This window comes from Podarcis bocagei (assembly GCF_964188305.1).
Source record: "Podarcis bocagei genome assembly, chromosome: 10".
NCBI lineage: Eukaryota > Metazoa > Chordata > Lepidosauria > Squamata > Lacertidae > Podarcis > Podarcis bocagei.
This window is the reverse complement of record NC_138135.1, coordinates 8,471,875-8,484,644: the sequence shown is the minus strand read 5'-3', so window position 1 is coordinate 8,484,644 and position 12,770 is coordinate 8,471,875. Positions and strand designations below refer to the sequence as shown.

Sequence of the window (12,770 nt, the reverse complement as noted above, 5' to 3'; positions counted from 1 at the left end):
CCCTCAGACCTTGTGGGGGGCAGGACTATATTTTGGGAGAGAAAAAATGAACGAATTCCTATGCCCCACAAATAACCCAGAGATGCATTTTAAATAAAAGGACATATTCTACTCATGTAAAAACACACGGATTCCCGGACTGTCTGGGGGCCGGATTGAGAAGGCAAATGGGCCTTAGTTTACCTACCCATGGTCTAGAATTTAAGAGGTGGAATGATGCAAGGAAAAGGAGGAACTTGCACACCCCCAAATAAGTAAACTGAACCAGCTTTCCTGCATAGATTTTGCAGCTGCTGTTGAAGGCTGCACATTTCCTGGGAAATTACTCCTGCTGAAAATATTGTGGTTCAGATACTCTGCCAGAGAGCCAGTTTTATCCTCAACATCCCTGTGAGGGATGCTAACTCAGAGTGACTAGCGCAGGCATTGTGCCAGAATAAAATGTGCGACCACAATGGGACTCAGGAGATCATTGCTGAGCTTCTTTTTATTTTATTATTAATTTTCTTAAATATTACAAGAAGATAAATAAAAAAAGAAAAATCAAAACAGAATTCATACCTATCAATATAAACACGATTATCTACATATTTATCAATTGAAGGCTACAGAAGGAAAAAAAGAAAAAAGGAAAAAAGAAGGAAAAAGCCAAAAAGGAAAAAGAAATACTTTTCATAAACAATAATACCAAATTTATACTTTAAACATTACCATATAAAAATCCTAGTTAAAATATTATAAAAGATTTCCACCGCATTCACCGCACGTCTCTTAATTTCTAGTTCACCTTTACATCTGTTCTTCAGTCACTTCCTTTCCTTAAGTTCTTTCACAATCCATTAAATCTTTATATTCTTTATATTCTTCACAAGGTTAGTCTAAGCACAACCAAATTTTCGTATTTGAGCCCTGTTTGTATAAACATTCATTTAAACAATCCCATTGTTTCTGTACCATAGTTCTGGGTTCATGCCTTATTAAATCCGTCAGTTTAGCTAACTCCAGATACTCACATAGTTTACTCAACCATTTTCTTCTTGTTGGAATATTATTTCCTTTCCAATAGCTGGCTACCAATATTCTCGCTGCTGCTGTTGCCGATAGAAACATTGCTCAGCTTCTTGGCTTTTTTCCACATCAGCCATCAGCTGTGCTGCCACCTCGTGGCGACAGAAGACTCGTTCCACACATGCAGCCGTTTAAATAAAATGCACAAGGATGGTAATTTTGGAACAGAGATGGAGAAATTCTGCACACACACCCCAGATGTTGCTGGTCTCCAAATTCCAGCACCCAGCATGGGGTGATCAGAGCTGCAGGATAGGGCAAGGTGTTGTGAAAAAAAATTGCCCTTTTCCCTTATGGGGTATCCAAGAGCCCATATAGAGTCCTTACGTAGGTTCCCTATTGGTAGGAGAGAATAACAGAGGCCAACCAGAGAATATTGAGAAACAAAGCAGCTAGTAAGCCTGATCTTTACTGATCTGTTGCAACAGGGTGCTCCCCTCACACGCAGGAAAGGAGGAGGAACCTAGAACAATGGCGTGCAAGGCCTTATATGGACTTCTGAAATTGCCACCCTGTAGATCAAGACCGGGACGTGGGTGGCGCTGTGGGTTAAACCACAGAGCCTAGGACTTGCCGATCAGAAGGTTGGCAGTCTGAATCCCCACGACAGGTTGAGCTGCCGGTCCCAGCTCCTGCCAACCTAGCAGTTCGAAAGCACATCAAAGTGCAAGTAGATAAATAGGTACCACTCCAGCGGGAAGGTGAACGGCGTTTCCATGTGCTGCTCTGGTTCGCCAGAAGTGGCTTAGTCATGCTGGCCACATGACCCGGAAGCTGTACGCTGGCTCCCTCGGCCTGTAAAGCGAGATGAGCGCCGCAACCCCCGAGTCGGCCACGACTGGACCTAATGGTCAGGGGTCCCTTTACCTTTATCTAGATCAAGACCACCCCCAGAAACATACATACATACATCACAGAAGGGGTGTAACCTAAGACCACCACCACCAGATACATCATATCACAGAAAAGGCAGTCTAAAACAGAAATTTGAATGTTGTTTCTCTCCTGTTGTTGTTTATCTCCTGTCTGGCAGGTTACTTGATTGGATTGCCTGGGGAGCCTGGCCAGTCTTTTGTACTGATAAATACTTAGTTCCTGGGCCCGGTCACAGGCTCACACCCTATTCAAACACAGACATACCCTTAAAACAGGATTTGTGAAGGAAAAGACAATGGGGAGGCTTTTCCATTTCCCTTTGACCTTGCAGAGAAAACATTTGGTCAGTTTGGGACAGTTTGGGAATCAAAATGGTTTCAGGTCGGTCTTCCTGTGCTGATCTATGTATGTGCTTCGTTGGTACACTTATGAACATAGAACATACATCTAAGATCTCAAAATTCCCATCACAAAGGGGGAAAACTCAATAGCAGGTCAAAACAATTATACAGTATAGAAAGGAACTTCTGCAAACCAGCAACACAATCCTCTGCATGTCTACTCATAACTTGGGAAGACAAGCAAACTAATGCCAGTGTACTGGAAGAAGCAAAGATCACCAGTGTTGAAGCAATGATTCTTCAACATCAACTTCGTTGGACTGGTCTTGATGTTCGAGTGCCTGATTATCGTCTTCCAAACTCTATTCCAAACTTAAAAATGGAAAGCGTAATGCTGGTGGTCAACAAAAGAGGTTCAAAGACTCTCTCAAGGCAAATCTTTAAAGATGTAGTATAAACACCGACAATTGGGAAACACTGACCTGCGAGTGGTCCAGGTGGAGAGCAGCCTTTGCCAAAGGTGCCATGGGCTTTGAATAGTAGATAGGTAGCCGTGTTGGTCTGCCATAGTCAAAATAAAAAAATTCCTCCCAGTAGCACCTTAAAGACCAACTAAGTTAGTCCCATTCCCACCACCCTTCTGAGTAACACCCCTCCCCACCTTCTCACTATATAGAAGGATCTGGCAACTTCTGTTTCAGTGTATCTGAAGAAGTGTGCATGCACACGAAAGCTCATACCAAGAACTAACTTAGTTGGTCTTTAAGGTGCTACTGGAAGGAATTTTTTTATATGGGCTTTGAAGACACTCAAACTCGAGGCGCAAGGGAAAAACGTGCTAAGAGGAAGGCACGCTTGGCAAATCCACACTGTGATCAACTTCTGCCTGGAAACCAATGTCCCCACTGTGGAAGGACGTGTGGAACCAGAATTGGCTTCCACAGTCACGTATGGACTCATTGTTAAAACCGTGTTTATGGATTACTATCTTACTTGGCTATGAGTGATTGCTAAAGAAGAAGAAGAGACTCATTGGACCCCACAAAGTCCAATGGGTGTTACTACCAGCTACATTAGGAATATAATCTCCCCAAGGCAAGAACCTCTCTCCTCTTCCCTTTATATCCTGCCCTTTAGCCAAAGAGTGGCTTACAAAAATTTTTTATGACATTCCCTTGTGCTTGGCTTCCCCATCCAAGCCTAAATATTTAAATGCTAGGAGGTTACCCAAATAAAGCCCTGCAACTCTGCAGCATATAAATCCCACAATATTGGTAAAGCACAATACAAAATAAACGATGAGCCACTTGGGATACTCTTGAAAATCCAGAGCGATTAAAAAGAATCGACTCTCTTCCATTTTATATAAACTTTCCTTTCCACAAGGGAGCAGGGAAGCGTCTCACTTAGAAGTCAATATTCACACACCCAACTGCATAATGGATATCTGTGGCATGGAAACAAATCTTGTCTCTCTAAGATATACTCCAGTCTGCTGGTTCCTTATTAATATTATCTGTTAATTCAATATGCCAAAGGGCTTTGTTCATACAAAAGATTCGTCGGCAGCATTATAAACCAAACTTGTTTATTGCAAAATACACGTATTGCAAAATTTGGCCATAGTACAAAGGTTTTTGATTACAAACTTTATTTTTATTTTTTTATTTAACAATGATTTGTTTGTTTGTTTGCTTGTTTATTTAACAATGCTTTAATCGTATCTCAAGAGGAAGAAATACCTGCACACAGGAAAAACACAGAAGATGGAGAGCAAAAGACATAAGGCTATAGGCATGTATCAGATATTCTTACCAATATGTGCAAAACTGCAGTCTGGACTGGATGAGTTCAGACTTCAAGGGGGTGGTAGGGCTCAGCCGGGCTCAATATTCCCTTGCAGATAGAAAGCTAGCATGCCAGGGGAAATCTGAAGGTATCTGAAGAAGTGTGCATGCACACGAAAGCTCATACCAATAACAAACTTCTAAGGTGCTAAGGGAACGCGGGTGGCGCTGTGGGTTAAACCACAGAGCCTAGGACTTGCCGATCAGAAGGTCGGTGGTTCGAATCCCCACGACAGGGTGAGCTCCCGTTGCTCGGTCCCTGCTCCTGCCAACCTAGCAGTTCGAAAGCACGTCAAAGTGCAAGTAGATAAATAGGTACCACTCTGGCGGGAAGGTAAACGGCATTTCCGTGCGCTGCTCTGGTTCGCCAGAAGCGGCTTAGTCCTGCTGGGCACATGACCCGGAAGCTGTACCCCGGGTCCCTCGGTCAGTAAAGTAAGATGAGTGCCGCAACCCCAGAGTCGGTCACGACTGGACCTAATGGTCAGGGGTCCCTTTACCTTTACCTAGGGTGCTACTGGAAGGAATTTTTTTATTTTGTTTCGATGCCAGGGGAAAGTGTGAGCCTCTCTCAAGGTGCCTAATTTTGCATGTGGAAAGTCTCTGTTTGGTTTGGGATGTCATGTGATCAGTGTGAGCCTCCGCCCACATTTTGAAGCCCAGTGTAGCCCAGACATAGGTTGACCACCCCAGTAAGAACTAGCTCTCTGCAAAATGGTAGACCTCCTCAAATCTCCTCCTCCTGCTGCCACAAATATGGCAGTTGCAGAGACAAAGCAGAACAGCACAGATAGTCCTTCAGACAAAAAAAAGATAGCAACCAAAATCAGTTTAGGGGGAAAAACGTAGGTTGGGTGGAATACAGATATATTTCTTTGGGGTTATTATTTTTTTAAAAGAAGTCCCTGCAGACCACATGTTCACATTTAAATAGGAAGGAGGGTTTTAAAAAAACACACCCACCCAATTTTTATCACTGCTCCTCTTGAGCCTTCAAGCCCTACTATTAAGTGAGGAATGATCCAATGAGCCCGTTTACTCATAGGTATGCCCCATGGAGTTAAAATGAGGCTTGCTGCCCAGTTAAATTTGTGGGTCTGTATGCCACAACAGCTGCGAGAATATTACTAGCGAAGAATTGGAAGAAATAAGATTTACCAACTATCGAAGAATGGCAGATGAAGATGATGGGCTTTATGGAACTTGCCGAACTGACCGGGAGACTCCAAGACCAGAGAGAAGAGACGGTGGAAGAAGATTGGAAGAAGTTTAAAGAATATTTGAAAAAAATGTGAATATTTAAATCTTAGAATAGCTTTGGAAGTGGATATAGGCTGAAGGGTTAGAAGTAGAAGATAGTGTATTTTAAAATAGTATTATTTGTAGGTGATAAAATGTGAAGATTTTTAATGGTAAAAGTGTGATAAAAAAGGTTAAAAATTATGATATATGTAAACTGCTAAAGATGAGGTAAAATGAAAATCAGATAGGGGGGAATCATAGAATCATAGAGTTGGAAGAGACCACAAGGGCCATCGAGTCCAACCCCCTGCCAAGCAGGAAACACCATCAGAGCACTCCTGACATATGGTTGTCAAGCCTCTGCTTAAAGACCTCCAAAGTAGGAGACTCCACCACACTCCTTGGCAGCACCTAACCCACCTAACAATGTTTAGAAAAAATAAGGATAAGACAAGAATTTGTTTGTATTGTTTGTTTTTTCTGTTTGTGTTGTTTAGTTGTGTCATAAAATGAATAAAAAAAAGTTTGTGGGTCAGGATTGCAACCTTCCATGTTATTTATTCACATTCCGCTGCATGTATTGGCACTTTCAAAAAGTATTTCTAAGGTGGCTTTGGGAAAGGAATAAAAATGTAAACGACACGCATATGCCTCGTCACTTGAAATAGACAAGAGTTTTAATGCAGTTTGTAGCAAAAGCTTAGCAAGCGGAAAGCAGGTGGCGAATCGACATCTGCAGGGCACCATGGGCACCAGAATATGCTCCTGGCACACTCGGAAAAACCTTCTGCTGCAGGGGCGCGCATACTTTTTTGGCCCATGAACCTCTACACCCTGTGACACCCCAGTCCCTACCAGTGCAAGATGAGCAATATATTGACCATTGTGCTAAAATTCTACCCATTTTCCCCATCAAGCCATGCCATCCGGACCACGGGCCCAGTGGTATTTTAGGTCGGAAAACTTTGGGGGCACACAGAAGGCAAGGCAAGCTTTCCTCTCGCCCCCCAAAACACGGCAGAGATGTGCGACCGCCCTCTGAATTGTGTTTCTGCAGACTGTGTCTCTCCCCCCCCCACTCGGTTGCCTTTCTCGGATTCACGCCAACCCTGTTTTCCAAGGAGCAGGACAGCTCAACCTGTCCTATTAAAAAACTGCTTTCTTATCCGCCGTCTCCCGACGGAGCACGATCCCCGGCGAGGCCTCTCTCCTGTTCAGAAACGTTCGAAGAGGATGTTGATGGTCTCTGGGACCTCGGAGATTTTGGCGTCGCCGTCCGCGGCTTGGGCCGCACGAAAGGCCATGGTCGGCCACGTCAGGGCCAGTCGCTGCTGCACACAAGTGTCACAGAGGTAGCCGTCGGGCTCTTTGGTTCCGTCACTCTGCCGGGAAAAGTCAGAGGGACTCATGTGAGTTTTGCGGGGCACTGCGGAACAAAGTGTATACCTGAAGGAGCATCTCCAACCCCATTGTTCTGCCCGGACACTGAGGTCCAGCGCCGAGGGCCTTCTGGCAGTTCCCTCACTGCGAGAAGTCAAGTTACAGGGAACCAGGCAGAGGGCCTTCTCGGTAGTGGCACCCGCCCTGTGGAACTCCCTCCCACCAGATGTCAAAGAGAACAACAACTACCAGACTTTTAGAAGACATCTGAAGGCAGCCCTGTTTAGGGAAGCGTTTAATGTTTGATGTATTACGGTATTTTAATATTTTGTTGGAAGCCGTCCAGAGTGGCAGAGGAAGCCCAGCCAGATGGGCAGGGTATAAATTTTATTATTATTATTATTATTATTATTATTATTATTATTATTATTATTATTATTATTATTATTTTAACCTGCTTCTGCATCTGCAGAATGCATGTGAGGAAGAGGAGGGCAGAAGGCGGTGCCTGCTGGCTCTGCCCCTAACAGATTGAGGTTGAATCCTGACAAGACAGAAGTACTGTTTTGGGGGGACAGGAGGTGGACAGGTGTGGAGGACTCCCTGGTCCTGAATGGGGTAACTATGCCCCTGAAGGACCAGGTGCACAGCCTGGGAGTCATTCTGGACTCACAGCTGTCCATGGAGGCACAGGTCCACGGCAGCTGTTTACCAGCTCCATCTGGTACGCAGGATGAGACCCTCCCTGCCCACAGACTGTCTCTCCAGAGTGGTGCATGCTCTGGTTATCTCCTGTTTGGACTACTGCAATGCGCTCTACGTGGGGCTACCTTTGAAGGTGACCCAGAAACTATAACTAATCCAGAATGCGGCAGCTAGACTGGTGACTGGGGGCGGCCGCCGAGACCACATAACACCGGTCTTGAAAGACCTACTTTGGCTCCCAGTACATTTCCGGGCACAATTCAAAGTGTTGGTGCTGACCTTGAAAGCCCTAAACGGCCTCGGCCCAGTATACCTGAAGGAGCGTCTCCACCCCCATCGCTCAGCCCGGACACTGAGGTCCAGCGCCGAGGGCCTTCTGGCGGTTCCCTCACTATAAGAAGTGAGGTTACAGGGAACCAGGCAGAGGGCCTTCTCTGTGGTGGCACCCACCCTATGGAACGCCCTCCTGCCAGAGGCCACCCTGTATCGGGAATTTTTTTATGTCTGATGTTTTACTGTGTTTTTATAATTCTGTTGGGAACCTCCCAGAATGGCTCAGGGAACCCAGCCAGATGGGTGGGGTATAAATATTAAAATTATTATTAATATCGAGCCAATTCCCGTTTCTAAGCGAATGGTGAAGCAAACGGGGGCATCAAGTGAGAGGCTATCCAAGCCGTCACGGGACAGAGGGACTTAACAGAGCAAAGCAAAACTCTAGAACAGGTAAATGGGTGGAACAAACTGTAGGACCAGTAAAACATTTTGCACTAGCAACACACAGATCAAAATAGGATGGAGAGAAATTATATTCGTCTGCCCCAAGTGCCCAGTTCTGTAAGAAGAAACACGTACGTAAACAAAAGGCATTTTCTTCATGGTTAGGACAGTGTCTTTGGAAATGACATTGTGGCAGCCCTGCCTAGAACACCGAATTTCTGCCTCCTTGCACACTTCACTAGTTAATTCGGGCTGAAAATAGTGCTCCTGGAAAAGAAGAAAAAGCAAAAATTTAGTGCAGACAGGTGAGACAATTTTAAGCCAGGAGTAGGGGGCCAAATGTGGCCCTCCAGGTCTCCCCATCTGGCCCCCAGGACACGCCCCTCCCTCAGCCATCACCCTGCACCAGCCTTCAAGTATCCGTGCCTTCAAGTATTTATCTGCCAGGCTAAAATGTGTCTTTGAATGCAGATTTCCAAAAAATAGCAAGGAGAGACAAGAAGGCCTTCTTAAACGAGCTATGCAAAGAAATAGAGGAAAACAACAGAATGGGAAGAACCAGAGATCTGTTTAAGAAAATTGGAGATATGAAAGGAACATTTCGTACAAAGATTACCATAATAAAGGACAAAAGTGGTAAAGAAATGGGAGTGCCTGATCACCTCACCTGTCTCCTGAGAAATCTCTATGTGGGACAAGAAGCTACAGTCAGAACTGGATATGGAACAACTGATTGGTTCAAAATTGGGAAAGGAGTACGACAAGGCTGTATATCGTCTCCCTGCTTATTTAACTAATATGCAGAATTCATCATGAGAAAGGCTGGGCTGGATGAATCCCTAGCTGGAATTAAGATTGCCGGAAGAAATATCAACAACCTCAGATATGCAGATGGCACAACCTTGATGGCAGAAAGTAGGAGGAATTAAAGAACCTTTTAATGAGGGTGAAAGAGGAGAGCGCAAAATATGGTCTGAAGCTCAACATGAAAAAAACTAAGATCATGGCCACTGGTCCCATCCAGTGGCGTAGCGTGGGTTGTCAGCACCCGGGGCAAGGCAAGTAATTTGCGCCCCCTAACCCGTGGATTTTAGCACTCGAGTCTCTTCCACTAGATTAGTTAAAGAAACCCTTACCCCCTAAGCACATGTATTGTTTGTTATGAAAATACTGATGTAACTAAAGTAAAATGCATCTAAATACAAGTTTATTTTCAAACACTTTATTGAGTGCGAACATGCATTACACATTCTCCACATTTTCAGCAGGTCTATGAATACAAATCTACAAATGTAGTAACCTAGCATGGGCCATGCTATTATATGTCGTCTCACAAGCATCGTAAACGACAAAAAATATCAAGAACAAAAACTAAACAGCAAAATGGAACCATACCCTGGAGATGATCCAAGACTGGGCTAGATGGAGCCAACTTCCTCAATCCTGTACCTCTAATTGTAATTCTTTAATAGAAGTGCAAGATATCAATCTGTATATACAGATTAATTTAAATTTGCCTGCTTTTAATTAGCGCAAATTTTTCAACAACGGAATTGACATCTACATTAAAGTCTCTCTCAATGGATAGTATTGCTAGATTACTCAGTATTTCTTGGCTCATTGTAGATCTCTGATATGTTTTAATTAGTTTAAGTTTTGAGAAACTTCTTTCACAACTCGCTGTAGAAACAGTGATAGTAAGAAAGATTCTTAATGTGACAACGAAGTTAGTTAAACTTTCTTGCAGCTTCCACTCATACACCCAGCGAAGCAAATCTAAAGCTAAATGGAAAGAAGCAGAAGTCTCAGCAAAGGAAGAATGGATACAAAAACTTACGGAATATGCAGAAATGGCAAAACTTACCAGAAGAGTAAGAAATCAAGGTAACAAACTTTTTATAAAAGAATGGAAATGGTTCATTGAATACAGGTGAAACTCGGAAAATTAGAATATCGTGGAAGAGTTCATTTATTTCAGTAATTCAACTTAAAAGGTGAAACTAATATATGAGATAGACTCATGACATCTGAAGGCAGCCCTCTTTAGGGAAGCTTTCAATGTTTAACAGACTACTGTATTTTAATACTTTGTTGGAAGCCGCCCAGAGTGGCTGGGGAAACCCAGCCAGATGGGCGGGGTATAAATAATAAATTATTATTATTAAGCAGGTGTTCTACAGCTGAGCAAACACCCTTCCTTAAACTCTTCCCCGCCAACTCACCCCGGCCAACGTCAAAATCTGGGTCAGTAACTTCGGAACGATGATGCGCCTCTTGGCGCGGGTGACAGCCACGTACAGCAAGTTCCATTCATCCTCGGAGGTTGCATCTGGAACGGGACAAAGGCAAGAGGCAGACGGGAAATAATAATAATAAATTTTATTTATATCCCACCCTCCCCAGCCAGAGACGGGCTCAGTGCAGCTAACAACAGTAAAAATTACAGTCGAAACATAATAAGGGGAGGGGAACAATTTAAAATACAGGTTAAAAATGCAATTTAAAATGCAACCTCATTTTAAAAGTAGGCCATAGATCAAAACCATAAGGGGAGGGAAACATAAGGGTCAGACTGAGTCCAAAGCAAAGGCCAGGCGGAACAGCTCCGTCTTGCAGGCCCTGCGGAAAGATGTCAAGTCCCGCAGGGCCCTGGTCTCTTGTGACAGAGCGTTCCACCAAGTCGGGGCCACTACTGAAAAGGCCCTGGCCCTAGTTGAGACCAATCTAACCACCTTGCGACCTGGGACCTCCAAAGTGTTGTCATTTGTGGACCTTAAGGTTCTCCATGGGGCATACCAGGAGAGGCGGTCCCGTAGGTACGTGGGTCCTAGGCCGCACAGGGCTTTAAAGGTCAAAACCAGCACCTTAAACCTGACCCTGTACTCCACCGGGAGCCAGTGCAGTTGGTAAAGCACTGGATGAGTGTGATCCCGCGGTAAGGACCCCGTAAGGAGTCTCGCCATGGCATTCTGCACCCGCTGGAGTTTCTGGGTGAGTCTCAAGGGCAGCCCCACGTAGAGCAAGTTACAATAATCAAGCCTGGAGGTGACCGTCGCATGGATCACTGTGGCCAGGTCAGGGCGAGAAATGGAATGGGTGCAAAGCTCAGCAAATATCTCTCAATTGGGTGTTCTTTCTGCCATCACCCTAAGGATCGTTAAAATAGGGGGAGGAAAACTGAGCTATACCACTATGCCTGGAATACTGTGCACAGTTCTGATCACCCCACCTCAAAACAAGAGAAGGCAACCAAAATTATCAAGGGGATGGAGCGACTACCCTATTGGCAGGAAGCTGGGAAGCGGGGCAGGAGTCCGACGCTGGAGGGGGGGGGCCTGTACCAGCCAGGAGGCGGGAGTCGGAGGCAGGGGATGCTTCAAAGCTGGAGGGTGGAGAACAGGATGGGTTCGAAGACAGAAGTACTGTTTTGGGGGGACAGGAGGCGGGCAGGTGTGGGGGATTCCCTGGTCCTGAATGGGGTAACTGTGCCCCTGAAGGACCAGGTGCGCAGCCTGGGAGTCATTCTGGACTCACAGCTGTCCATGGAGGCGCAGGTCAATTCTGTGTCCAGGGCAGCTGTTTACCAGCTCCATCTGGTACGCAGGCTGAGACCCTCCCTGCCCGCGAACTGTCTCGCCAGAGTGGTGCATGCTCTGGTTATCTCCCGCTTGGACTACTGCAATGCGCTCTACGTGGGGCTACCTTTGAAGGTGACCCGGAAGCTGCAATTAATCCAGAATGCGGCAGCCAGACTGGGGACTGGGAGTGGCCACCGGGACCACATAACACCGGTTCTGAGAGATCTGCATTGGCTCCCAGTACGTTTCCGAGCACAATTCAAAGTGTTGGTGCTGACCTTGAAAGCCCTAAACAGCCTCGGTCCAGTATACCTGAAGGAGCGTCTCCACCCCCATCGTCCAGCCTGGGCACTGAGATCCAGCGCCGAGGGCATTCGGGCAGTTTCCTCATTGTGAGAAGTGAGGTTACAGGGAACCAGACAGAAGGCCTTCTCAGTAGTGGCGCCCTCCCTGTGGAATGCCCTCCCTTCAGATGTGAAGGAAATAAGCAGCGATCCTATCTTTAAAAGACATCTGAAGGAGGGGACTGAAGAGGGGAGAGCAGAGGCAGCTTCTAAGCCGGCGCAGTCTCTGGCTGCATGAACACAGCCTGTCGGGGAGAGGTACATAAAATGGGGGAGGGGAGGGGCCCCCTTTTGCTGCAACCGCTCCATAGGGTGCAGACCTGGGAAGAGCTGCCAATAATAATAATAATAATAATAATAATAATAATAATAATAATAATAATATTTTATTTCTATCCCGCCCTCCCCAGCCGAAGCCGGGCTCAGAGCGGCTAACAACAGTAAAAGTAACAGTTTACATAAAATCACAATCAACTGACCATATTTTTCGCTCTATAAGACGCACTTTCCCCCTCCTAAAAAGTAAGGGGAAATGTGTTGTGTGTCTTATGGAGCGAATGCAGGCGGGAGGCTCTGCTCAGCGCTCCCTTTAAAGAGCGCTCCACGCACTCTTTAAAGGGAGTACGGCTCTTGGGGGAGCCTTAGCCGTGTTCAGCCCCTCGTGGGCAA

General features: G+C 45.5%; 1 protein-coding gene across 1 annotated transcript in view; it reads right to left on the bottom strand.

The window, feature by feature from the left end:
* Positions 1-6,029: 6,029 nt before the first annotated feature.
* The window catches only part of FBH1 (F-box DNA helicase 1), a 47,008-nt gene continuing 40,267 nt past the window's right edge, over positions 6,030-12,770 (bottom strand). The window contains exons 19-21 of the mRNA XM_081209895.1: positions 10,402-10,508; positions 8,315-8,446; positions 6,030-6,756 (exon numbers count right to left, since the gene is read on the bottom strand). Coding sequence (XP_081066021.1) covers positions 6,589-6,756; positions 8,315-8,446; positions 10,402-10,508 — 407 coding nt within the window. The 3' untranslated portion in view covers positions 6,030-6,588. The remainder of the gene's footprint in view (positions 6,757-8,314; positions 8,447-10,401; positions 10,509-12,770) is intronic.